Source organism: Triturus cristatus, chromosome 7 (genome assembly GCF_964204655.1).
Source record: "Triturus cristatus chromosome 7, aTriCri1.1, whole genome shotgun sequence".
Classification (NCBI taxonomy): domain Eukaryota; kingdom Metazoa; phylum Chordata; class Amphibia; order Caudata; family Salamandridae; genus Triturus; species Triturus cristatus.
The window spans coordinates 761,498,383-761,526,296 of record NC_140590.1 but is presented as its reverse complement, the minus strand read 5'-3'; the positions used below and the strand labels follow the sequence as shown (position 1 = coordinate 761,526,296).

At 44.0% G+C, this 27,914-nt stretch overlaps 1 protein-coding gene across 1 annotated transcript in view; it reads left to right on the top strand.

Moving 5' to 3' along the window:
- Positions 1-27,914, top strand: part of SYNGR2 (synaptogyrin 2) — a 259,994-nt gene that overhangs the window by 131,685 nt on the left and 100,395 nt on the right. Inside the window, exon 3 of the mRNA XM_085617484.1 lies at positions 3,210-3,346. Within this exon, the coding sequence (XP_085473610.1) occupies positions 3,210-3,346 (137 nt within the window). The remainder of the gene's footprint in view (positions 1-3,209; positions 3,347-27,914) is intronic.

The following is a 27,914-nucleotide window of genomic DNA, read 5'->3' as shown; positions in this document are numbered from 1 at the left end:
CTAGTGAGAGGCAGGATACGCTATCACCTGCCACACTGAAGGTCTATCACATCAGACTGATGGATTTTGCAGATTGCCTGGAGGGAATACTCCCTCCCCTTCATGACTATCCCTTCACCCATGCCACCTGCTTATGGCAGACTTACACTTTTTTTTACTCCGCCAAGAAGGGATGGCTCGCTTCGCCAAAGAAACTATAGAGAGGGTGCAGATGCCAGTAGTAGGTTGTGGTTGCTATTCTCGCCTCTTCCTGGTGCCCAAGAAGGGCGGAGGCTGTTGTCCTATCCAAGACCTGCACCCTCTCAATCTCTTCCTCAAGAAGTTCAAAGTGCTCACGCTTGATCAAGTCCTTGGTGGTAATGTTGGACTTGCAGGACGCATATTTCCACATTCCCATCCTGCCTGCCCGCACGCATTACTTGTGTTTTACGGTGGGCCACAAGCTTTTTGTTTGCCCTGCTCCTTTTTGGCCTTACCAGTGTCCCTCGGGTGTTCACCAAGGTGATGTAGGTGGTTGCAGCTCATCTGTGGAGATCAGGGGTTCCAGACTTCCCTTGTCTTGACGACTGGCTGTTGAAGGCGGGCTAGCCCTGTGCTGTCTTCTCCCACCTCCACTCTACGACAGACCTCCTGCTTTTGCTGAGGTTTGCTATCAACGTGCCAAAGTCACACCTCACTCCCTCTCAGAGGCTCCCTTTCATCTGAGCTGTTCTGGACACTGCGCAGTTGCGTGCCTATCCTACCGGTCAGGGTATAATACTGATGTTTCAGCCTGTATCCTGGATTTCAGTGAGACTGTCTCGGATGCTGCTGGACCTCCTAGCTACCTGCATCCTGCTGGTGACACATGCCAGATGGCATATGCGCTCAGTGCAGTGGGACCTAACGTTCCAGTGGGTGCAGCATTGGGGAAATTGGACATGGTCTAGATTTCGGAGGGGACTGCAGAAGATCTGCAGTGGTGGTTAACAAACCATGATTGGATCAGCAGCAGACTCCTCTCCATTCCCCAGCCAGATCTGACAGTGGTGACCCTTGTCCAGTAGGGCTCCTCTGGGCACCTTATAGGGTTACCTTTCTGCTATCTCGGTCTTTCTGTGGTTGTCGGATCAGCCATCCCTCTTCAAATTTGTAAAATGTTTGAAACATGTTTTCCCTTCTTTCATCATGTTACAGTGGAACCTTAATCTAGTTTGAACGTTCCTGATGTGCGCTCCTTTTGAGCCTTTGCCCAGCTGTCCTCCCAGACTCCTTACTGTCAAGATGGCTTTCCTAGTGGCAATAGCATCTGCCCAGAGGGTCAGTGAGCTTCAGACTGTCATCCAAAGCCTCAATACCTGAACATCTACCCAGACAAACTGGTTCTTCGAACTAGAGCTCCTTTTCTTCCGAAAGTCATCACTCCCTTTTATGTAGACCAGTCCATCACCCCTCATACTTTTTACGCTTCACCACATCCCTCTAAAGAAGAGAGACTTCACCAACTGGACCCAAGAGCTTTGTCGTTCTACCTTGAGCGCACAAAAGAGTGCTGGGTGGAAGACCAACTCTTTGTGGGGTATGCTGGAGCAAAGAAAGGAAAGGCTGTGGAGAAGCAGACCATCTCCTGATGGATCATGCTCTGCATTAAGATCTGCTACGCATTGGCGAAGAAGCAACTTCCTAATGGTTAGTGAGCTCCTTCCACCAGAGCCAAGGCTGTGACCACTGCGTTAGCATTCGGAGTCCTGGTATCTACCAGGCAGCAACGTGGGTCTCTCTGCACACCTTTATTAAACACTACTGCTGGGACAGGCAGGTCCGTCGGCATGGGCACTTTGGTTGTTCGGTCCTGTAGGACTTATTGTTTTGAAATTATTTTGCAGACCCACCTCCATGGAGGTATTGCTTGGATATCCTTTCTAATTTAAGGAATCTGCAGCTAGAAGTCTCTCTCAGCTGAACAATTTACTTACCATTGTTAATGCCTTATCTGGTAGAGACTATATATAGGTGCAAATTCCTTACCGCCCCACCCATCTCCCCTGCTCTGTAAATAAATAGATTTTTAGGGACAAGGCTTTTTCATTTCAGGGCCCTAATTTTCTATACCTGTGGTCAGTGTTCTTCGTGGCTATGTTCCTGGTGTGGAAAGTCACAAAAAGAAACTGATGTTGGCGTGCTGGGGTGGTGCCTATATATGCACCATGAACGTCCTCAGACACCACACAGAGCCTATCTGTTTCACCGGCATGCAGGGGTACTGCTCACAAAAAATATCCGAGTCCTGGGGATAATCCGAAGGTAAGGAATCTGCGACTAGGTATAGTCTCTACTAGATAAGGCATTACTGAAGATGAGTAACTTGCTCTTTAATAACGCACTTTTGGGGCTACATTTTATTTACCAATCTCTCATTTTGGTACACAAAAAGAAAAAAATGTGTGTTAGGGCTTTTTATTTTGTTCTTATTTTTCAGCTGTGCGGCACACCTGCAGCAGTGCTATAAATTATTGGCAAAGCCAATACGTCTCATAAGCGAAACCTTTTGCCTCTGCCAGTGTGTGTTTAATCGGTTAGTATACCGGAATATTGCTAATTATGTGAGTAAATATACATTAATCACTGTTGTCTTGCTGTCTTAGTCCTAGCAGTTTGTCTATCCTCCTTTCCCCACCATATCAACCCACGATCCAATCTCACAAAAGGCCTTTACTTTGGGAAAAAAAAGCGTTGGAATCTGGCGACACTTGGGCTTGTTAGTTGGCACTGTATAAATGTGACACATAATTTTGACATGTACTTCTGTCCTCTTTGGACTATGAACTTGGAACTACTATTTGCAGTGTAATAACGGTTCACGGATTCACTATGCAAGCCTTCAGTCCTCAAATGTAATACTTTAAATAGCCAGTAAGAGTGGCGCCTAAAGTGGATCAACTGCTGTATGAAGAGGGAGTCCTTTAATGACTTGTACAACATTTTCACAGCAGTTGGTTGTACAAGTCTGATGGCACAGATTCTTAGAAAGTTAGAAGTCTTGTGTGATCCGTTTCCTAAGCCAAAGGGCAATAAAAAAAATAAAAGCATGAATATATCAAAGGTTACTGTAGTTACAGGTGTATGTATATATGCATATATGACCAACTGCTTTTATGATTTCTGTGCATGTTACCCTTAACTTACCTTCTCTGAGAATATTTTTGTATGCTCTATTTCTTGTTTACTAGGTTTTTGGTGTTTCCTGTGGTTTGTGGGGTTTTGCTTCTTGACACACGAGTGGGCGATAACGAAGTTCAATGAAATTATGATCATCAGTGGAGTTCAAGCTGCTATTGCCTTTAGCTTCTTCTCCATCTTATCATGGGTATGTTTAAACTTCTTATTTGTGCATGCATGGAAAGTGATTTAAGCAGTCAAATTTGACTTGTAAAAATGTTTTGGTGTCGTCTGTCTGGTTCCAGTTTCTTTGGTTAGAGATACTCAAATTAACAATTTTTTAAGTGTACAGAGAGAGCTACAAGGGTGTTATGTGATCATTAGAATGTTGGGAGGGTGTGGGTGACCATTGCCTGTAGCAATTCAGAGTAAATAAAGATAACCACTTATTTCAATGTAAGGGAGGAAGTCCATAAAGAATGATAGAACCATTACAAGGGAATTCTCTTGAAGTCCATCAGCTGAAAGAAGAACTGCAAAAGATTTTCCTCTTATGCGAACAAATGAGAGTTCCGGTAGACACAGAGTGACACTTGATCAGTATCATGACTTCCACAGATCAAATGTGAGAGGAGTATGTGCCCTGCAGGAGCAGACATTACTCTAGAGTTCATGATGAGAAATAGGAAAGAGTAGAGACAGGCAAACCAGATGGGTTTTGTAGAGATGGGGATTAGTAGAACTTGAGGCAGGAATTTTGTACAAGGGCAGTGAAAGCGCAGAGCATGTAATCTGCTGAATGGGGCTCTGTTTAGATTAAAACTAGTTGGCACATACCGACAGATTATTGGCGAATTATCAAATCTTCCTAATCTCGGAAACACAGTAAAAAGTCTACAAAGAAGGTTATGGAATATTTCGCAATTGTACAGTGGTGGGTTTTATAATCCGGGTAAAAATAGAACTGAACTGTGGGCTGTAGTACCCAAAAAGGACAGCAGTCTGTTCTATCCTAGCTAGCTCTTGGACTTTTACCTCTGGGCCTCTATCTCATGTTCTTTTGGCACTGGAAGCAGAAGACTAGGTGTCACTTGACTTGCAGGATACACTTTGTGATATGCCGATCCTGCAGTCGTACAGGACGCACCTGTGTTTTATTGTAGAAATAACTCACTACCACTTTGCTGCTCTTGCTGTCGGATTGACATCGGCACCTCGGGTCTTCACATGGGTGATGAACCATTGTCTGGCTCTTTAACATGAGGGCTGATGGTCTCAGGTGGCTTCATCTTGCTGATAATAAGATGCATCTGAATCTGGAGATGGTTCAGAAGATCTTTGCCCGATGGGCACCCCCATGTGGATCTGTCTGCCACTCACAGAAATGGCCATTGCCCACAGTTCTGTGCCCTCCCATGTCTGCTCCTGGGAGCTTTGGGGGACATGTTTCATTGAAGGTGGATTTTCCTGCTTCACTACGCTTTTTCTCCCATATGGCCCAACTCTTCTTCATTGCCCCCACACTGGCTGATAAGGGTGTGGTATGCAGCGGACCTTCTGTACCTCTCCCTGTGCCCCTTTCTCTGTCGTTCTCTCTCGAACTGAGTGTCTTGTTCTGTATGACAATCTCCAGAACCTCCACCTTTATACCTGGCGATTGAGCTAGGGTACTTGAGCATACTTTCCAAATCCCTACCAAGGTGTCATTCTTTCAGCCCTTCATGCCCCGGAACATGGAATAAATGTGTGGCTTGGTGCATAGAATACAGCGTGGACCCATTGAAGCTTAGTGACCTCGCCTGCCCAGCCAGGCTGTTCAGTGTGCACTTCCAACAGAACCATAGTGGCCTTGTTGGCATTCCTCTGCTTTTTGGAACAAGCATCCCTGTCCTTGTCCCCAATAACAATATTTCTGAAGTTAAAAACAGGTTTCCACTCTCTCCTATGGTCATGCCATAGTGGATTTTGTACTTGGTGTTAACTTTTTAGATGGCTGCTTCGTTGCTGCCTCTTCATAGTTCTCAGCTAAGACTGTTGACTTTAAAATCTGTTTTCTTAAGTTGCGAGCTCTTTGGAGAGGTGTGCCAGTGAGTGAGTGTTTGCCCATCTTGTACATGTTTCTTTCCAGGCATGTTGATCCTACGAAGTAAAGCGTCTTTCCTCCCTCCGGTGCTAATCCGTTTCCATCTGGGTCAATCTATTACCCTTCCCAGTTTTTACCCTCCACCTTATCCCACCAAGGAGGTTGAGAGACTGCTCTAGCTGTACCCCAGAAGAGCAGTCCGCCACTTTAACGACTGTGTAAAAGATATTAGTGATGTCAAACACATTTGCCTGGGACACACGGGTAGCATGAAGCTCAAGGCAGTTCCGTGGAGAACCTTCTCCCATTAATTATCAAGATGTGCTACTCCCTTGAAGGAGTCGCTGGATGGATTCTGGGCCTGTTACATTGGATTAAGACTTTCATCTTGGCTTTTCTCAGCTGTGATTCTGTAGCTGAGATCTCTCTGCCACTGCCATGGGATTACCTTCACACCTTCACTAAGCATTTGTGTCTGGATTCGGAGATGTGATGTGATGGTCGTTTCGTGTGCTTCATGCTCCAAGATTTTCTCGTATGACTAATCCTTCAGACCCACCACCTGGGAGGTGGTACTTTGAAATCCATTCAACAGGTGAGATATCTGCAGGTAGAAGTATCTATCAGAAAAAGTTACTGACCTTTGGTAACAATCTGTCTGGTGGATTCTGTGGGCACGATTCAGAAAGGTACTTGTGTGTAGTAAAGTTACAAGTGCGGAGTCTCTGCTCTTTGGCCATGAATACAATGTATATCCCCTTCCTCCCCCGAGGCCAGCATAGCTCATATTTCTACCACAAGTCTTTAGAGGTTGCCCCCCCTCGCAGATCTCTGCTCTGACCTTTCAGTGAACCTTAGGTTGTTCCTTAATGATCTGCTCTGGATCTGAACCAGCACCGTCTTCAGCTCTGAAGTATTGGGAGTTGTGTTTTAAGGAATTTCTATTAAATCCTGGGTTGGGGAGATCTTTTTTACTGGCTAGTCAACTGTCACCATGGCTGACAGACATAATAAATCTCTTTTCAAGGCTTGTTCATCCTGCAAGTTAAAAAAGATTTAAATTGAAGATACTCGTGTTCAGTGTATTTGTCTTCTTCGTAAGCATAAGGCATCCAAATGTGATTTGTCAGTTTCTCATCTAAGACTCTAGAACCGAAAAAAGGAGGTTGGCATTGTATCTGAAGGCTAAAGAGAATTTTCCTCTTTTTAAAGAAGATGCCCCCTCTTCAGGGACGAGTCTGTGAAAAGTGCTTCTCCAAACACTTACACGAAGGTAGTGTAAAAATGGAAGTTTATTCAGTTTCCTGAATTGAATTTGTTTGGGACAGTGTTTAAAGCCACTTCTTCGTTCTCTAAACATGGACATTCTACTAAAGGATCCAAATAGACTTCAAAAGCCATGGGGGATCCATCTGCTAACAAGGAGAATAAAAAAATCAAAATTACAATTTTTAACATGTACGGCAAGCATGTTGACATTGTCTATGAGACCTTGACGATGACACCATCGACGGCGACAAATTTATCGAATGTAACTCTTCGATGGGATAGCTCTAAGAGAATCACCCATAGTTGTTCAGAAACCACCTCCAGCACCTGAATATATGGAAGAGGATGAAATCCATATACACTGATATGGAAGAGGGTGAATTGCCATAAGATGATGGAGGACAAGATGATATAGTGATTCCAATTTGCTCAAGCTAGGGAGGCTAGAACATCAGACAGGTGGGTGAGGCAAAATGTTATTTCAGGCCATATGTTTGAGTTAATTCAGAAACCCCTTGTGAACCCACTCAAGAAGAAGCATCATCCACATCTGAAGGAGCTTCACCAGTAAATTCTCTTATTCCAGAATCACAGAGCAACCCAGGGTTTTACTCCAGCTTTTTCTTGAATAAAAAAAAAAAAAAAAAAAAAAAGCATGCTAGAGACTAATCCTGGATCTCGGACAACTAAGCAATTTCTAAGGAAACTCTTTCCTGATGGTTACCCTACAGAATGTTCTCCTGATGCAGGGGAAAGATTTAATGGCCTCACTGGATTAAAGGGATTGCTTATTTCCACATTCCCGTCCATCAGAAACAAAGAAAATACCTGTGATTCCTGGTAAGTGGCATCAATTCAAGGTGCTTCCTTTTGGGCTCAAATCAGCCCCTCAAATTTTTACCAAATGCTTTACTTCAGTCCCTGGTTTCCTGAGGCTAGAAGGCCATCTGGTATTTCCATATCTCGACAACTGACTTTTAAAGGCACCATTAAAGGAGGAGGCAAGAAGGTCTGCGATGTCCTGCATCAGCCTTTTGAAACAACTGGGTCTCACGTTGAACAGCAAATTCAATATTTGAACCTCAAACAAAAAGCCAGTTCCTGGATGCATTACTGGACTTGCAACTGGTTAAAACTTTCCCATCACAGGAAAGGGTGAAAACGTTGCAGATTGTGGCAAGAAACATTTCTACGAAACAGTCTATAACTGAGAGGTATTACAAATCTCTACTAGTTCTAATGGCATCCTGCATAGGCCTTGTTCCCTTTTGCAGACTCCACAGGAGCTCGACTTTCAATGGAAACAAGTCGGAGGATCTTGGGAAGATATTGTACAAGTCACAAGAAGAGTAAAACCAGCATTGCTGTTAGAAATGGGATCTCCACTTGGCATGCACCCTGTCCAAGTAGGAACCCTCACTCTAGTCTGGGTAAGGGGATCACACAGCTAAGATAGCCCATGCTCACACCATTGGTAGCTTGGCACTAGTAGTCCGGCTTCTCGACGCAATGTGTATCAGAGAGCTTTACATCCATACATGTTCATAATAGAAAACTCATAATCAGTACAGCTTAAGTTACCCAATCTCCTGCTCTGGCACGATCTTCACCATTCCTTTCAGGAGCGCTGCTACTTCGTGCTGCAAGATGCCAAGACTATCTTTGGACAGGGAGGAGGTTGAGGGGTGGACTGAGAGGGAAAGCCTGAAGGAATGATAGGGTGTACCCCCCTTTTACTTCTATGAAGGAATCACTGGTCCAAAGTAACTGCCTTCCAGTTAGTTGGAATGGTAATCTAACATTGTGGTGCGGAGTATGTGGCTAGATGGAGGGAGGGTTCGGCCACTTTTGCCCCTGGATATGTCTCTTTGTTGTCTAACCAGAGGGTTTTGAGATGAGTGGGTTGGTGAAAGCAGAACCCTCTGAAGCCTCAAAAGTGACGATAGTGGTGCCAGTCATGCTGAGGAGTGTGTTTGAGACCAAAGTATCTGTCTGTTGCCTTGCTAGCCGCAAATCACTCCAGAGCAGAGTTCGCTTTATCACCAAATAGGTGGGTGCCAACAAAAAATCCACGAGAGGTGGCCTGCCATCAGTGGAGAACTCCAAAGTGCGAAGCCAAGCATGCTGGACCGCTACCTACCAGAAACAGCCCACAATATCAAGGCTGGACCTAATGAGGGGCGTGAAGCATTTTGGCAGTCTGACCTCTGAAAAATGTGACTTAATATTAGCAGGGGCATGGAGGAGAACCAGTTCGGCCATGTCCCATAGTGCGTGAGTAGGCTATCCTGTTTTAGAATTAAACCTATAATAGCTGAGAAAATCTACCGAAAGGGAAACTGCCCTTGTCAGTGTAAACATATATAAAGAACTGCTAACTAAAATGAAATTCAAAGAAAGGACAGTGGAAGAGAAGGATTGTTTTATTTCTGTCTGAATGTGCCGACACAATGTAACTGTTATACAAGGTAGCAGTAAGAAAGACTGCTATAAGATTATTCTGCTTGAGTTTTGTTGTTTGGGGATGTCACTTAAATATTATTTCTTCTTCCTTTTGTTTCCTCCACTTTTGCTTGCTCAGATTAAGAGTGCAGGGTTTAGAAGCATGTTTTAGGTCTGCTATAATTATTTTATATACTGTAGTGTATCTGGAATAATAAAATCGTGTTCGATCTTTTGACAGTGTTTAATTTTCATTGATTGGCAAAATAACTGGCTCATAAGAATCTTGGCCAATATGTACCATCACATTTACACACTGACAATAGGTTAAATCCTTTGGTACATAAGCCCCTCGTAAGCACTAAGTGTTGATAGCAGGTCACCTGCCAACACTGCAGGGCTTACACATGCAATGCAAGGGGTATGTAACCGGTATCTGCGAAGAGTGCTGTCACCATGCACATGGGATAGTGGTGAAAATGAGACCCGACTTTCCACACACCAACACAATTCATAGCTGCAATGTTATGTGTGAGACCTTCAGATAATCATGGCTTTTTGCAAAACTGCACTTTACTACTGGGATTTTTTAGCAACAATGTCGTAATATTCAGTAAGGAGTAGGTGAAGTATCCCCAACTGTGTCTAGGAGTATGTTTGAGAAAATATTTGAATATAGCACTCTGAGTCTTTAATCCATTAATAGTCCAGTAAACCAGACCGAGACCTGACGAAGTGAGTTTGAGAGGTAAAGAAATATTGGAGAAGGTAATGAAGACGTAAGTGCAAAACAGATTTTCTAAGCTTAAAGTGTAACATAAGCTCATTAGACACTATGCAAATGGGAAACCATACATACACTGCATTACTTCTCCTTTAAATGAAATGTGATTGATAAAAATCACTGGGGAAAACAGTTTGACTATTTGTTGGTCAGGGAGCTGAAACACACAGATTTCAAAAGTCTGCAAAAAACACTGAAAACAGGATAGACTAAGCATGAGTATCCTCACTAGGAGTCAAGTGGCATTCACAGATTTTAATGCAATACTTCCAGCTTAGAAAATGTTCTCATCCCAAGGCTCCAGACATTTGGATTCTATGTCTGGCGATGTCGCAGGTAAAGTCCCAGACATCTACCAAGAAGCACCAGAAGCCTGAAGAACTAGGCTGCTCAGAGACTGGAGAGTGGACAGGAGGGGCAGATCAGCTGGTGCTGGACGATGGTGCCTTGCCATTAATCTGTTTACTGTTGGCACTGAATGGGCTCCTCCCACACCACCAGGACTGATTCCAATAGGGTATCATCAAAAATGAGCAAGGGCCCGAGGTCTAAGATGAAGTAAGCGGGGGGGGGCTCAATATATTAGTCTTCACGTTCAAGATGGGAAGCGACAAGTCTAGCTCTAGCACATCTTCAGCTTTATTCACAACTGTATGAAAGGATGCTACTTTGGAGGTGGACACCCCAAAGGTAAATGCCATTTTCAGGGAGGAAGATACCATTGGCTGAGAAGATTACAACAGTCGGATAGTTGATCAGGTTTCCACCATCCCATTTTCGAGTGAGTGTAAGAGCTCATGGATCATTTGGCCATAGTGTCATGTGGTCACATTAGGACAGGGCAGGAACACCACCATTTTACATGCTCAAATTTAAAGTTGACCTCTTTCCTTGAATGTTGACATTTGACACACATTTGATTGTGTGCATCTAGTTTCTTTTTACCATACAACTTAACAAAAGAACAGACCAGTTCGAGGCATATGAGCTGCAGATTACACACTTGTGCATAGATCGCCATCTGCTGTTGGGCCCGGATGTTTGCAGTTTGTTTTTCCTCTTGGAAAGTCTTTGGAAGTCACGAGGTCGGTGACTCCTCCTTTGGATCGTATTGCGCCTGGGCTTCGGCTCCATCCTCAGATTGTTTTTTTCCGCCATCGGGCTCAGAAGTGATCTTCGCGCTCCGGTTCCGAACAGCTTCCAGTTCGGCGGTCGACGCGCAATCCTCATCACAAACCGCGGTATTGTTTCGATCGCAATCTCCCCCACTCGACGCGCCTCCTCATCGGCACGGACCTTCAGTTCCAGTCGTCGACGGCGGCCTTCGGGCCTCTCTAAGCTTCAGTCCTGGCTAATGGAAAGGACTCCATTTAAAAAGTGCCCTCGATGTGGGTCCAAATTCCCCCACACTGATCTCCACGAGGTATGCAATCTCTGCCTCTCCCCTGAACACGAGGCTCGAGACTGTCCGGCGTGTAAGTCCTTCCGGTCCAAAAAGACTATTCGGGACCGAAGAGCCAGAAGAACTATGGCGCACTCCTCGACGACGATTCCGGACGACATTTTTGGAGAAGGCATCGACGCTCCAGAGCGGTACACCGAAGAGGGCCTCGTCAGCGCTTCCGAGGCAGACGACTCGGATGTGGAGGACATCACCCCGGCGCAGAGGGTCGTGAGTACTGATCGCCCCCACCTCCCCCCACACCCCTGCCGGCACCAAAAAAGGCTCCGGTCACACTTTCGCCTCTGGGCCTAGGCAAGACCAAGGACACTGCTTCCGACACACCACCTTCGGGCCCAGTGAAGAAGCCAAGCAAGCCTTCCGGCCGCTCGGGCTCGAGCCAGCCTATCTCCGGTGCCGCTAAACACGCTTCGGCACCGAAAAAGAAGCCGACCCCCATATCGACACAGAGCTCCGCACCGAAGCACTCTGGGTCGAAACCCAGCTCTTCAGCACCGACACCACCTTCGGTGCCGACCAAAGCAAGCACACAAGGCCACCGGCACCAACACTTCGAGGCCGAATTCCATCTCGGTGCCGACCAAGCGTCCGGAGGTTCCCAAACCAGGTTCCAAACAACGAACCGGCACGGAAAAGCCTAAAAAGCCAACGGCCCCAACGCCTTCGGCGCCGAAGGTCAGACCAGCCTCACCGGACTTATTTACACCGGATCCCTTGCAGAAAACACTCACCAAGGATCCAAACTCTGGACATTTGACACTTTCTTCCAAAAAGAGACGTTTGGAGAAGCCTGCTCCTCCTCCAAAGAGGAAGGGCTCTGCTACCTCTCCGTTCAGAATACCTTCCCCACCTTCTCCACCCCCTCCGTCTTCTCCACCCCAACCTAATCATTCTCCCACCCCTTCTCCACACCATGATGATCACGGGGACCCATATGATGACATAGGGGATGTCCCCCCAGGACCTACCCACAGGGGTCTCCACTCCTACAGGATCCCCAGACCCATGGGACGACTACAATATCCCTGATATCCCCAACGTCCCACAAGATGACCTTTGCCCCTCCAGGCCATCTCCACCAGAAGACTCATTGGGGTTCCACCATCTACTTCAAAGGGCGGCACACTATCACGGGGTAGACTTGCATACCGACCCCGTGGAGGAAGATTTCCTCCTCGACACATTCGACACCACACATAGGTCTACCTCCATATTACCTATGCTTAAAGGAGTGGTAAAGCATGCGCCAGAAGTTTTTAAGGACCCAGTTAGGACCAGGGCCATTAACCCGCGCATAGAAAAGAAATACAAAGCTGCCCCCACAGATCCCTCCTACATCAGAGGGCCAGCGCCACTAGATTCCCTAGTGGTGTCCACTGCACGCAAAAGGGCAAATTCCCAGGCGTCGGGCGAAGCACCACCACCTGACAAAGAGTCAAAGCTACTGTAAGCATCAGGAAAGCGCACTGCGTCACAAGCAGCCAATATGTGGCTTATCGCCAATACTCAAGCGCTATTGGCCAGATATGACAGGGCACATTATGATGAGTTAGAAAACATAATGTACCACCTCCCTGAAAAATATAAAGCTAGGGCCAACAAACTAATTCAAGAGGATAAGACTATCGCCTCTATACGCTGTGCCTTAGATGCAGCAGACACAGCTTCCAGGGCCATCAATACCAGCGTCCTCCTCCATCTCCATGCTTGGCTAAGAATATCCGGGTTTAAACCGGAGGTACAAGCCTCCATCCTTAACCATCCCTTTGACCAGGAACCTCTATTTAGCCCAGAGGTGGATGAGGCCCTAGAAAAAATGAAGAATACGGATACGGCGAAGTCCATGGGAGCCTTACAGTCACACCCTCCTAGACGCTCCTTTCGCCGCTCTTCCTTTCGAAGTACATCTAGAGGCTACTCCTCAGACACCGCGTCCACTTCATACAAATCCCCCACTCAGTCCACCTTCACGAGGGGTTATCAAAGAGGCGGCTATAGGGGTAACAATAATAAAGGCAGAGGCAAAACAAACAACGCCCGCTCTGCCACAAAGCCTACCCAATGACATCCCCCCCCCCCCCTCTACTCCCCCAGACCATTCCTCTCCGGTCGGGGGCAGACTCCAACATTTCCTTCCCGTCTGGGCTACCATCACCTCAGACACATGGGTGACACAAATAATTCAATCAGGCTACTGCCTAGAACTAATATCTACCCCCCCCAAACATTCCACCCAGGCAGCGCCCAATGTCACAAGAACATTTAATACTCCTAAAGCAGGAGGTAATCTCCTACAAAAACAGGCAATAGAACCTGTTCCTACCAACCAACAAAACATGGGAGTCTACTCCCTACATTTTCTCATACCAAAAGGGGACAAGACTGCGGCCCATCCTAGATCTCCGGCCCCTAAACACGTACATACACTCCGACCATTTTCATATGGTAACGCTTCAGCAGGTACTAGCGCTCCTCTCCCAAAACGACTTTTTGACCACCTTAGATATAAAAGACGCGTATTTTCACATTCCGGTGCACAAAGCTCACCGCAAGTACCTCAGATTTGTAGTGGACGGACAACCCTTCCAATTCAAGGTGCTCCCGTTCGGAGTCACAACAGCGCCAAGGGTATTCACCAAGTGCCTAGCAGTGGTAGCAGCACATTTGCGAAGACAACACATCCACGTCTTCCCATACTTCGACGACTGGCTGATAAAAACGGGGTCATACAATCAGTGTGTTCAACACACATCTACCACCATTCAATTACTCCACCAGCTGGGCTTCACACTAAACCACCAGAAGTCCCATCTCCAACCATCCCACATAAAACAATACCTCGGTGCCACCATAGGACACCTCAAGAGCACTAGCCTACCCCAATCCTGCCAGGATTGCAAGCATTCAAGCTCTACGAGCAAAATTCGCACTACAACACTCCCTTCCAGATCGAGTGTTTATGCAACTAATAGGAATGATGGCCTCTTGCATTTTCATAGTGCCTCACGCAAGACTCCAGGTGCGTCCTCTCCAACAGTGCTTAGCGCGCCAATGGAACCAGGCCCTGGGTCAATTAACAGATCTGGTGTTGGTAGACTGTCGCACCCATCGCTCTCTGCAGTGGTGGAACACCACACACCTTTCCAAAGGTCGACCGTTCCTGGACCCGGTTCCTCAAATAGTACTGACAACGGACGCATCGCTCTCCGGCTGGAGAGCTCATCTACTACATCTCACCTCACAGGGCAAGTGGACACCTCAACAAAAGTTACTCCATATCAACCATCTGGAGTTACTAGCAATCTTCTTAGCCCTAAAATCTTTTCAAACTCAAATTTCAGGCAAGGCAGTCCTGATCCGAACAGACAACATGACAGCCATGTATTATATTCAAAAACAAGGCGGCACACACTCTCCACAGCTCTCACCTAGCACAGAGCATATGGAGATGGGCAATACCCCAGAAAATCTTTCTCCTAGCCCAGCATGTCCCAGGAGTCCAAAACACAGTGGCAGATCCACGAGTGGGAGCTTCACCCGCAAGTTCTTCACCCGTACTTTCAAATGTGGGGGCATCCACAGATAGACCTCTTCACCACCCACAAACGCCAAATGCCCAAGCTTCGCCGCCAGATATCCACACCCATTGCCCAAAGGCAATGCGATATGGATGAACTGGTCAGGCAGATTTGCATACGCTTTTCGGCCTCTCCCACTCATTCCACTAGTGGTGCGCAAACTACAACAACACTCCCTCACACTAATCCTAGTAGCTCCAACGTGGGCCAGACAACCGTGGTATACCACACTGCTGGAACTATCTTTAGTGCCGCACCAAAAACTACACCTCTCTCCACACCTCTTAACCCAGAACCATGGAGAGATCCAACACCCGGACCCAGCGCAGCTCAACCTTGCGATCTGGCTCCTGAAATCCTAGAATTCTGGTACCTAAACCTTCCCCCTGACTGTATGAACGTCATCAGAGAAGCTAGAAGACCTACCACTAGAGCGTGCTACGCCGCCAAGTGGAAACTTTTTGTTGTTTATTGCCATAACAACACCATCAATCCACTGGACGTGTCCACTCAACACATAATAGGCTACTTACTCCACCTACAAAGGTGCAATCTAGCCTATATGTCCATTCGACTACACCTCGCAGCTATTGCAGCTTACCTACAAAACAGGCAACATCTCTCACTCTTTAGAGTACCTGCCATTAAAGCCTTCATGGAAGGCCTTAAAAGAATAATTCCCCCCAGAGTGCCACCGTCACCTGTGTGGAGCTTAAATATCGTTCTCACAAGGCTAATGGGGCCTCCCTTCGAACCTCTGCATAAATGCGAACTACAATTCCTAACATGGAAAACCGCTTTTCTTGTAGCCATCACTTCCCTTAGAAGGGTCAGTGAGATCCAAGCACTTACCATTCAAGAACCCTTTCTCCAAATGTACCATAATAAGGTTGTTCTCCGTACCGACCCAAAATTCCTCCCTAAATTCATTTCTCCCTTTCACCTAAACCAAACAGTAGAACTACCAGTATTTTTCTCGCAGCCACAGACAGTTGTAGAAAGGGCTCTTCACACACTGGATGTCAAACGAGCCTTACTCTACTACATTCAGAGAACACAACCTTTCCGTAAGACGAAACAGTTTATTTCTTTCTCTCCACCACACAAAGGTAGCCCCATCTCAAAATCGGGGATAGCTAGGTGGATTGTAAAATGCATTCAAATCTGCTACCATAAAGCAAAGCGAACGCTATCCATTCCCCCGAAAGCCCATTCTACATGAAAAATAGGGGTTTCCTTGGCATTCTTAAGGAACATCCCATTAGATGATCTCTGCAAAGCAGCTACATGGTCAACACCGCACACTTTCATCAAACACTATTGTGTAGATGTGCAAACTAAGCAACAAGCTAGTGTGGGCCAGGCTGTACTCAAAATGTTATTTCAAACTCGTGATATCAAAACTGACCAAAGGTGACGGACTTAAATGGTAGCACCTCACTTTTAGTAATGCTGCTGCCTTATCCGGCTGTTAGTGCACAAAAACTCCAGCACCATTCACCTAGTGGTGCCTCAGAAAAAGAGAAATTCTGACAAACCATTCACAACGAATGGAGGTGCACTGAACATAGAAAAGAAGTCCAAAGTGTTTCTCTGTTTCTTTGTTTAATTTTTATTTTAGATAAATACACAACCGCAGCCAACGCGTTTCGTTCCTTAAAGACAAATTTTAACGGAGCTTCTTCAGGGCTGCAACAAAAATGGAAAAGAAATATATATAATACAATCATTAAAACTGACGGACGTACACATATTTACAGACATTAAAAACAATTTTGTGCGTTTTTTGTTTTAAATTCATACAATTTATACAAAAAATAGAATTGATATATACAAAAAATACCCTAAAAACATATAGATTAGTTGCGTTCTTTTACACATTCTCCTACACTTTATAAATACCGATTTTACAAAAAATAAAGAGAATTTTAATGTTCATCAATCCTTATACTATGTCCGAACAGCATAATAACAATTTCTTTAGGAACTCCGAACAGTATTTCACTTTTGAATTTATTAACCAAAGCTAAAACTCATAAAGTACAAGCCATTATCTTACCTCAAGTAACAGCAAGTTAAGTACAAGCTTAATATTCGAAGAATGAAGAATACGAAATGAGCAGTATATCCCACTTGATAATGGAACTATCAAAATGTCAAAAGGTATTCTGAAAGAATTTTTGAGACAATAAAAACCAAATTAGAACAACCTAAACTGGTTAGCGTGATGTTTGAGAAGAAGGGGAAGAAAAAAGGGATGAATACAGTCAATTGTCTCACCCAAATCGGTCGCAGAGGGTTTAGATAAATCTAGAGAACCAATAGTTGATAATAGAGATGTGAAGGTCCATTGGGATGGTGACTATCAAAGATTCTTAGTGAGAATCTAAAGTGAAATAAGACAAATATTGAGTCACAATTATTTGAAAGTGATAGAAACACCTTGCGTACAAACAACATTTACACAAATCATAAAAAACTCTCCACAAAGTTTGCCAATATTTCGCAAAAAGGAAAGGGGAGAGAGAATGAACTGAAACTAAAGAAGCTTCAAATTAAGAAGACCTAACAAATAACAAACTGCAACTTTAGATGATTTAATAATCAATAAAAAGAGCTTTTTTATAAAGATTAGCTGGGATCTCACCTGTACAGTAGCTTCAAATAAAATTGTGAGGCAGATTGTCTTAGATCTCATGAGTAGATGCTCAGTTTATTGACAACGGAATATTGGTCAGACACCTAATAAGGAATATGTGAATCTATAAATAACTTAATACAGAACTTCATTAATGTTCAATAATCCAATTAACGTCGTATATATAAAAAAATTTAAACAAAACCTATAAAACTCAAGAAGTCGACTCATGTATTGAATTTTTAATGAGGAAAAGAATTAAATTTTTAATAAGGAAAAGAGAAGGAAATTCTATAACCAAACTCAGAATTGGCATTGGTTCAATAAATTAGTCTCTAAAGTTTATGCAAAAGAGCGATAGTCATTCAGTGTGCTTTATATAGGCGCTAGTGGATCTAATAAGTTGTAACTAAAATAATATAATACTGCAAAGCATACAAACAACCAAATGTATCTCTGATATCATAATCACTTAACCCCACCAAATTCACTAAACCCACAGAACCAATTAGGCTGATGATCCAAACAAATATCTAGAACCAATAAAAATGCAGATTATCACATCTTAAAAGATCGATTTACCTCCTGTTAACACTCGCGGTCAAAATAACAAAATACTAATTCCCATTGAGATACCTTGATAAGCGTTTTCTGCTCCCATCCCGATTCACCGACAGCTTTCACGGTACTATTTCGCTGCTTAAATACCAAGTTTGAATACTCTAGATAGGAGACACCTGATCTGACGCGTCTTAGATGACATCATAGTTGCGCGACACCCACAATAACGCAACCTCGTGTATAGAAGACTCTCACAAATGATTCCGCCATTTTGTAGTGTCCAAAATATAGGAATTTAGAAAGTATATTTGGACACGTCTAATGCTCACCGGATCAAAATTCGATATTTAATAGGAAAAAAACGATCTCCTCGTTTATAATTCTAAAGGTGACAGTATAATTTCTAATATAAATATTAAGTTTGAAGTTGATGGAAATGAATATTTAATCAATTTAATCCTTATTCTATTTTCGTAAATTACCACGAAATAATTTGTTTAATTCTGTTTTTCACTATTTAAAAAGCTATTCAATATAAAAGTAACCGCCTTAAATTATATAAAAAAAAGGGGCCGAATTTATGTTAAAGGTTCTAGTTTCATGCTCCAATATTTCGGCCATCTTTGAGTATCAATATATATAAGTTCAAAGAGTTGAATACAATTGGTGTTCAATACGCATATGCTTGTCAGAAATAATAATCCAAGCTTAAGATGTTTAGCTAATATAATAGTATAAATTACAAATATAAATTGTTTACTAATTATACAAAAAGCAGCAGTATATATATGCTCCTACCTTTGGTGCGAAACCATGTAATATTTTAAATTTAATCATGAAATCCTATAAATCAAGATGCGACAATTAGAAAGGATGGAAGCAGGAAAATTAGTCATGTTCAAACAATATAAAGAAATAATACCATGGCATTTTTGAATGGTGCCATTTGATAAATACAAAAGAGATCAGCAACAAGATGTGGTGTGTTATTTCAAATTCCTGCAACAGATACGGGTGGTCGCCGCTAACAGTGGGTACTGCTATATAATCTATGCACAAGTGTGTAATCTGCAGCTCATATGCCTCAAACGGAATATGCTACTTACCAGTATGCATCTGTTCTTGGCATGTAGAGCTTCAGATCTACACACGCCCACCCGGCTACCCTTATCTGTTCCAGTTTATCTTATTTAGATAGCGCACACACATGGGCATCTTCACTGTTACTACTATGCTCCATCTTTCCCTGCTGGCGAAAAACAATCTGAGGATGGAGCCAAAGCCCATGCGCAATACGATCCAAAGGAGGAGTCACCGACCTCGTGACTTCCAAAGACTTTCCAAGAGGAAAAACAAACTGCAAACATCCGGGCCCAACACCAGATGGCGATCTATGCACAAGTGTGTAGATCTGCAGCTCTACATGCCAAGAACAGATGCATACTGGTAAGTAGCATATTCCTTATGGCTAAGAACGATGTGACATACACTGTTACACATTGAAAAGTTAGGAAAAAGTACCATTTACTGTGGTGGAGGTTCCAACTGCAGATTGGAAATACACAAATTTATTTATCTGCCAATTTCAACTCTTCACTTCAAATACTGCTTGCAATACCATCAAGTAGGCAAATGGGAAGTGCTAGGAGAAAGGTTTGTACATGTGGGCATGGATCCTACATTTCACTTACTGTTGTAGGAATGCTGCAACTGAGGGTTTTTCTTAGTGGTACAGACTACAAGAATACTGTAGGGCATTCTCTATTTTTCAGGGAGGTTACACTCCATGGCGCATGTAATGCATCCAAGGCAAATTTGTCATGTTATCTGAAAGTTTCCCCAGCTGCTGAGATTCCTCCAGTGTTCAAATTTCTCTCTAATAGGAGTTATTTGATGTCAGTTTCTGTGCGATGAAACCAGGAATACCGTATTTGGTGACAGTTTCTGGGGTCGTGACACAAGTCCTATTTCCATCTGTCCCTGCAGTTAGGGATGCGACAAGTTGACCTTCGATAAAGATTTTGAGCGTTAACTTCAATGCTTTAAGCAGCCTGATACCCTGATTGTTCCAGAAGGAAGTGGCCTTAACGTCTTCGCACAAAATGTTTGATCTTCAAGTTGAAAGATCTTCCTCTGTGATACAGCCACTACTTTGCAGTAATCTCCCACACCATTTTTGGAGAGCTGCGCACCGCATTTTTAACATTTCCAATACTGCGTGGATAGCACACTTTTTAATAATAATTGGCACTGGGTTCCTTAGTACCTTCCAGATGGTCTTTTGGGTTATTCCATAAAAGGATGCTTGCAGTCCTTTACCTGATAATCCCAGGTCCCATTCAACAAAGGGGAAAACTGCTGCTAATAAAAAAAAAAATCCCCTTTCAGGAAATTTGTTAAGATGATACTTGGTAGTTGATCTGTGCCTATCTTTACTCCGTATATAGCAAAAACAATGTCTCAACAGGTAATGTTTAGAAGGCTGTTAAATAAAACATGCACAGTAAGTTGCATAGAAAAGGAAAAGAGGCTCAAGGGTTTGGTGAAAGATGCAAGGAGCAATCTATTTAGAAAAAGTGTAAGCATGAGAACAGTATCAGCACGGTTTACAATAAATGTGGGCGTGACCCGAAAAAAACGCCAGGAACTGCGCAGAGCAAATGCACTTGGCAATATATGCATGGTACTTTCTGGTTCACGAGTAATTTTAACAGGAATTATTTTATAAGGAATTAACAATTTCGTGAACATTAGATTTGTGACAAGGATTGCGCTGGAAGGTCAACAGCGTTTCGACCTTTACTGGGTTAAGGTCATCTTCAGGACCAAGTTACTGTTATTTTTCATGCTGTACATGAAGGGAGAAAGTGAAAGGCAAGAATTAAGATAAGCTGGGAGTAGGACATAGCAAACGGAAGGGAGGTAGGGAAAGTTAAAGGGGACCTGAGCTCGATGTGGATCCCGGAAGGGAGGAAATACCAATTTGGGGAATCAAGTATCACCACCATCCGGTGTGCTTCGGCAAGCTGATCTGTGGGGAGGTGGGAAAAAAGAGCGGGAGCGTGGGCTGATGGAAGGCCAATATAAGAGGCGAGATTCGTGCAAAGGCCCCTATAGATAGCAATTGGTGGGACTCACCAGTATAATGGAGAACGTTAAATCGTGTTGTATAAAAAGGGGGCGGGGGTGGTATGGTTCCAGCGTAGTTGGTGACAATTGTCTGGGGGGTTGAGGGTGTGCCGACCCGGCATCATGCGGAGGGCGACCGGCGGCTGGGCGGAAGGAACAAGAGTTAAGTGCTGACCACGGGAGAGGCAGGGTGGTCGAGGGCAAGCGTAGTACTACGTACTAACCTTAAGATCGGAAGAATCCTGGGAAGGTGACTTGGGAGTTAGAGATCCAGTGGAATCTTCATCGGGCAGGGTACGATCCTCGGCATGAGTCCGGGTGAAATAGAAGGGCGAGAGCATCTAGGAAGTGGCTTAAGCGTCACTGACTGGGTGCGTCACAACGCCCAGCGTGTGCGTGGAAGGGGCGTGGTCGCAGCCGGGACATTTATTAAAGGGCCAAAGAGACCGAGAAGTGAAAGGAAAAAGTGAAATGGAGCCCTGAAACACTTAGGAAAACCAAATGAAATTAGATAAGGCTCAAAGCACTTAACCCCTTTGCTGCTAGGCTTCCCAACATCTCCCCCCCCCCCCCCCCCCCCCCCCATGTGCTATGCCTTTTTTGGGGTAGTGCGCGCTTAGGCCCCTGTAACTTTTTGACCACATAAGGTATCCACGCCAAATTTGCGTCCTTTTCTTCCGATGTCATGGGGATTCTAAAGGTACCCAGGGTTTGTGGATTCCCCTGGAGGGGTCCCAGAAATTAGCCAAAATACAGCAACATGTTGGTGGTTTTTTTGTTGTGAAGATTGGGGGAAAAACAGGCTGCAAATGAAAGGGTTTTTCTCTGTCAATGGTATCAAAGGGTTTGTGGGGCTGAAATCACCATTTCCCCAGCTTTTAGGGAATGACTGACTTTTGTCAGAATACCAACATTTTTTACACAGTTTTGGCATTTTTCTGGGACTTAGCCTATTTTTGTAATTTTTTGTGCTTTCAACCTGCTTCCAGTTAATGGTAGAAATGGGTGTGAAAGCAATAATGGATCCTGAAAAGCTATACATTTTAGAAAAGTAGACACAATTCTGAATTCAGCAAGGGGTCATTTGTGTAGATCCATCAAGGTTTCTTTATAGAAATTAACAGTTAAATATAGGAAAAATTGAAAATTAGTTGGAAAAAACAACCTTTTGTGTCAATGTTTTCACTTCTTCTATGTATCACAGCTCTTTGAAAGCAATATACCGTTCCATCCGCTGGACCTTCCTGGTTGTGGGGATATATAGGACTTGTAGGTTCACCAAGAACCGGAGGAACCCAGAGTAAAACACTGAGGAGCAATTTGCAATGTTTTTTTTTTATTATGTTCCGAGTAATTATTGTGGGAAAATGCATACATGGAAAAATCGGTATGAAAGACACCTATGTATTTCTGAAATGGGAACAAAATATAGAGTTGATAAACAGTACATATTTGCACATTTTCGAAATTGGGAATACTCATACTAGCATGAGAATTATCGGTCATTTTTCAAAATGACTTCTTTTTTTTTTTTTTTACAGTCTTTCATTTGGAAGGCAGAAATGCATAAAAAATCAATAGGTAATAACAGTTGCTTTACAAATATGAATTACCCTAAGTCTCTCGATTTAAAAAAAAAAAAAAAAAAAAGTACCTCACTTGTGTGGGTAGCCATAGTGCCCACGGCAGGAAAAGGCTCAAAACCCAACATGAACACACCACATTTTCACAATGAAAATGTACCCCTTTTTTGCGAAGTGTCTAGCTGTAGTTTTTTAACACTAGCTCTGCCGGCACCTAGGGAAACCTAGCAAACCTATACATTTTTGAAAACTAGACACCCAGGGGAATCCTGGATAGGGTGACTTGACTGCCTCCCACCATGTTCTGTTACCCAGAATCCCTTGCAAACCTAAAGAATTGTCAAACAAAACACATTTTCCCCACATTTCTGTGGTGGAAAGTTCTGGAATCTGCGTGGATCCACAAATTTCCACCCACCCAGTGTTCCCCAAAGTCTTACGAGAAAAATGGTACCTCACTTGTGTGGGTTGGCCTAGTGCCCGCGACAGGAAACGGTGCAAAACACAATGTGGTCACACCTCCATTTCGCAGTGAAAAATGACCCTTTTTTGGCAAAGTGCCTAGCTGTAGTTTGTGAACCCTAGCTCTGCCGGCACCTAGGGAAACCTACTAGACACCCGGGGGCTTCCAGATAGGTATGGCTTGCGTGGATCCCCCAACGTTTCCTTGCCCAGAATCCCCCGCAAACCTCAATTTTAGCTGACAGTTGTGGATTCAACGGGCTCGCACAAATTTCCCACCACCCAGCGTTCCCCCAGGTCTCCCGATAAAAATGGTGCCTCACTTGTGTGGGAGGCCCAAGTACCCGCGACGGGCAAGGGCCCGAAACATTTTTGATTGGCAATGTTGATGTCAGCTCACTATATTTTGGGCTCTTGCCTGTCGTGGGTACTTGGGCCTCCCACACAAGTGAGGCACCATTTTTATCGGGTGACCTGGGGGAACGCTGGGTGTTGGGAAATTTGTGTGAGCCCGGTGATTTGCATATGGCCATGTCTGAACTGGGGTGGCAGAGTGGGCTAAAGAATGGTGATGGATTAAACCCAGATCAGTTGACTGGGGGTGAGTGCTTGCAATGTTCAACACTCCGTCCATCATTTCCTTTGGTTTTTGCTGAGCCCGGTGATGCCACAACTTTCCCAAACAAAAATGTGTGAAAAATGTGATTTTATTTCAGCAAAAATGGAGGTTTGCAGGGTATTCTGGGTAAGGAAATGTTGGGGGATCCACTCAAGCCATTCCTCCCTTGAAGCCCCCGGGTGTCTAGTTTTCAGAAATGTGTGGGTTAGGTAGGTTTCCCTAGATGGCCGCCGAGCCCCTTATCAAAAACTCATGGGACCCCCCTTGCAAAACCAGGTTGGTTTCTGATAGATAATTTTGATGTCACATCAATAGGTTTTGGGCCCTTCCCTGCCGCGGGTACTTGGCCCACCCATACAAGTGAGGTACTATTTCTATTGGGATACTTGGAGAAATGCAGGGGGGTTGGAAATTTGTTGTTACTTTCTGCCGTGTGAAAATGTGGGCAAAATAAAGCAAGGAAAATGTCAGTTACATTTTGAGGTTTGCAGGACATTGTGGTTAAGATAACTTGTTGGGATCCACAAGATAGATCACCATGCACTCCCATGGGTGTTTAGTTTACGACCAAAACTACAGTTGTTAGGTTATTCTTAAATGAAATATACAGCTTGACAGAGAGACAAAACAGACAAAGATTACTGCACAGCCATCTATTCCTCAAGCACACACACATACTGGTTGGATTTGGCACAAGGGCGAGTGATGGTTCAGTATATAAAATTTTATTAACAAGAGATTTCACAAAAATGAAATGCACTGTCAATAATTGAAAGGACAAAAAACGGAACCAACGACTCGCAGCTCGTGAGCTGTAAAGCCACGTCAAGGCACCAACAGCTTTACGGGCCATTGACACGCCTTTCATTCATGATGCACACAAGACCGTTCACAGCACCAGGCACAAAACCAACACATGACAACATTGACAAAAAGGGACAAGGTGCACCCTGCTTGACAAAAACAGAATAGAATTTTTACTCTACACAACCATCTATTCCTGAAGCACACTTACATACTGGTTGGTTTTGGCACGAGGGTGAGCGATGGTTCAGTATATATAGTTGTATTAACCAGAGATTTCACAAAAAAGAAATGCACTGTTAATAATTGCTCGTGAGCTGTAAAGCCACGACAAGGCACCAACCTCTTTCCAGGCCATTCATGCACCTTTCATACGTGTGACACATACAAAACCATTCACACCGCCAGCCGCGGGCCCAGCACATTGCAACACTCGCACCAGAAAACAGCGCCATTCAAGGGCCCATCATTTGCACACGTTCACATTCCTGACACAGCAACCACACCAGCTCATGGATTGCGTGGAGTGGCGTTAGGCTAGCAGTGTGTGTAGTGACCAGCAGCTAGTGACTAGTCACACTGAGGAACATAGTCGAACGTTAGTGGCGGTTTTAGAAAGACTGAAGGCGAAGGGTCTAACTGTAAAAAAAGAAAAATGTCGCATTGGAGTAGAAACAGTTTCTTACTTAGGTCATGTGATCTCAGGTGATGGTATTCAACCAAAATTGGAACTGGCACAGAGTGTTGTGAATGCTCCCACACCAAAGGACAAGGAGGAAGTAAGGTCATTTTTGGGCCTTGCTGAGTTTTATTCTAAATTCGTCCAAGGATTTGCTTGTGTGACTGAGTCTATTAGAGCGCTATTGAAGAAAGGGTCGCATTTTATATGGTCTGGTGATTGTCAGAAGGCTTTCAATGCGATCAAGGTTGAGATTGGAAAGATGCCTACTCTTGGGCATTTTGATGTCAACAAGAAGACAGTATTGACTACTGATGCTAGCCTCAAGGGGCTGGGTGCGGTGCTCTCCCAAGTGGTGGGTAGAGAACACAAGACAGTAGCGTTTGCATCCAGGGCTCTTAGGGGAGCTGAAACTCATTATTCCTGCATTGAAAGGGAGGCCTTGAGTATTTTCTGGGCTGTACAACATTTTAAATTTTATTTGTGGGGAATTCCTTTTCTAGTTAGGACGGATCCTCGTCCTCTCATCCAAATATTTTCTTGCAGACATAGTGAACATATCACACCCAGGATTAAACGGTGGAGTGAAGGTTTGCAAGAGTATAATTTTCAGGTACACTACATACCTGGGTCCAGTAACAAGTCTGCAGATTGTCTCTCTTGGTTACCTTTAGTGGAAGTAGGTGATGACAATGATGTTGAAAATCTGTGTTGGGTTACGGAGTCTTCTATGACGCGGGAAGCATGGACTGACGGTGTGGACAGAGATAAAGGGTTGGGATTGTTAAAGTTGTGGATTAGTCAGGGCTTGCCAGATTACAAAACTTTGGACCAAGAGATGAGAGCATATTGGTCTGTCAGGGATGAACTCTCGTATATTGGTGGGAATCTTATGAGGGGTGAAAGAGTTGTTCCGCCTGTGGAATTTAGAAGCAAGATTATCAACACATCTCATGAGGGTCACTTAGGGAGGAGTCTTACCAAGGCTCGAGTGAGAGAGAGATACTGGTGGCCTGGCATGGATCGTATGGTCGAGGATGTTGTCAGAGAATGTGTGTCCTGTGCCTCTTGTGATAAGTCTCATGTTGTCAGTCGAGCGCCATTATCTCCTGTTGAGGTTCCTGATGTTTGGTCAAAATTAGGACTAGATATTGTGGGCCCCTTTGAGTTGTTGCCGTCATATGAGCGGTTTGTCATCCTTCTGGTTGATTACACTTCTAAATGGGTAGTTACGAAATGTGTTTCCTCGGTGAACACGAGGATTGTAATCGATTTCTTGAAGGATGTTTTTGTCTCAGAAGGCGTGCCTAAGTTTTTAATTACAGATAATGGAGTGCAATTTGTATCTCATGAGATGCAAGAGTTTCTCGAGAATCACAACATTGTGCATCAGAAAACTGCACTGTATGCACCTCAAGCGAATGGTTTGTCTGAGAGGATGAATCGTGTAGTGAAGGATTGTGCACAGCGCTCTCTTAACTCTAGGGTTTCATTCAGTAGTGTTTTGAGGGACACATGGTGGGCGCATCGTACGACGCCCAATGCGGTCACTCAGTTGTCGCCTTTTGAGGCTTTGAGGTGAAGGAAGGCTATCTCTAAGTTAAATCCATCTTGGCTGCCTGTGAGTTCTGGTGTGGTAGTTCCTGTGGAAGAGAAACATAGGAGAATTTTTGATTATCAAAGCAAGTATAAAGCGGATTATGACTCAAGGATGCGAGTGAAGAGTAAGAAGTGGAACATCGGTGATAGTGATGGTAAAAAACCCTAAGCACACATTTAAGGGGAAATCTTCTTTCATTGGTCCTTTCACAATAGTTTCTATTAGGAAAAATGTTGTGAGAGTGAACACTGGATGTGTGTGGAGCATGTCTAGACTGGTGAAGTGTTTAAAGAGATCCACGAATGTGCGCCGTTCTGTAGAGAATGAGTGTGATGTTGGTGATAGTTTTGATGATGGTACTCTTGGTCGTGAAGAGGAACAAGTTATGAGTAGAGATCCTGTTTTCAGGCGAACAACTCGAAGAGATGGGAATCTTCCTGTCAAATTCAAGGATTATGTTATGTAAGGAACTTTGCATTGCAGTTGGGTTCGTAATCTGTGATTCCTGTGATATGCCAACTTGCTTTACATTGAGAGTTCATATTAATGAATTTTTCCTGTTATTTCTTACTTCATACTGTTGTCATTGTTATTTTAGTTATTTCATGGTGAGGGAGATGTGTTGTAATCTGGTTAAGAATGCTGCTCAGCAGAACTATACGAGGTCCTAGAATGTTGGGGTGAGGGTTTGACATTAGTTCAGGAGCTGAGCTGCAGACTGGACCGTTGATGCTGGATCTGAACTAAATTACTAATAAATCTCTATCTTGATCATTCAATGCGATGGAGTTATATTATTACACCCTTGAACATCACCAAAGACTCATCAATAGATATTTCTTTCCCAGGAGTATAGATCTCTGAAAATCGTTCTACAAAGTGATCAAGAACAGGCCGATTCTTAAAAAGACAGTCACAATCAGGGTGATCTCGTGGCAATGCCAAAGTATTATCAACAAAATGCAGCATCCGAAGCAAAAGTAAATACCGATCACGGGTCATAATCGCAGGAAATATGGCCGTTGCCATCAAGGGACTGGTAGACCAATATGAAGCCATGGACAGCTTCCTTATCAAGCCCAT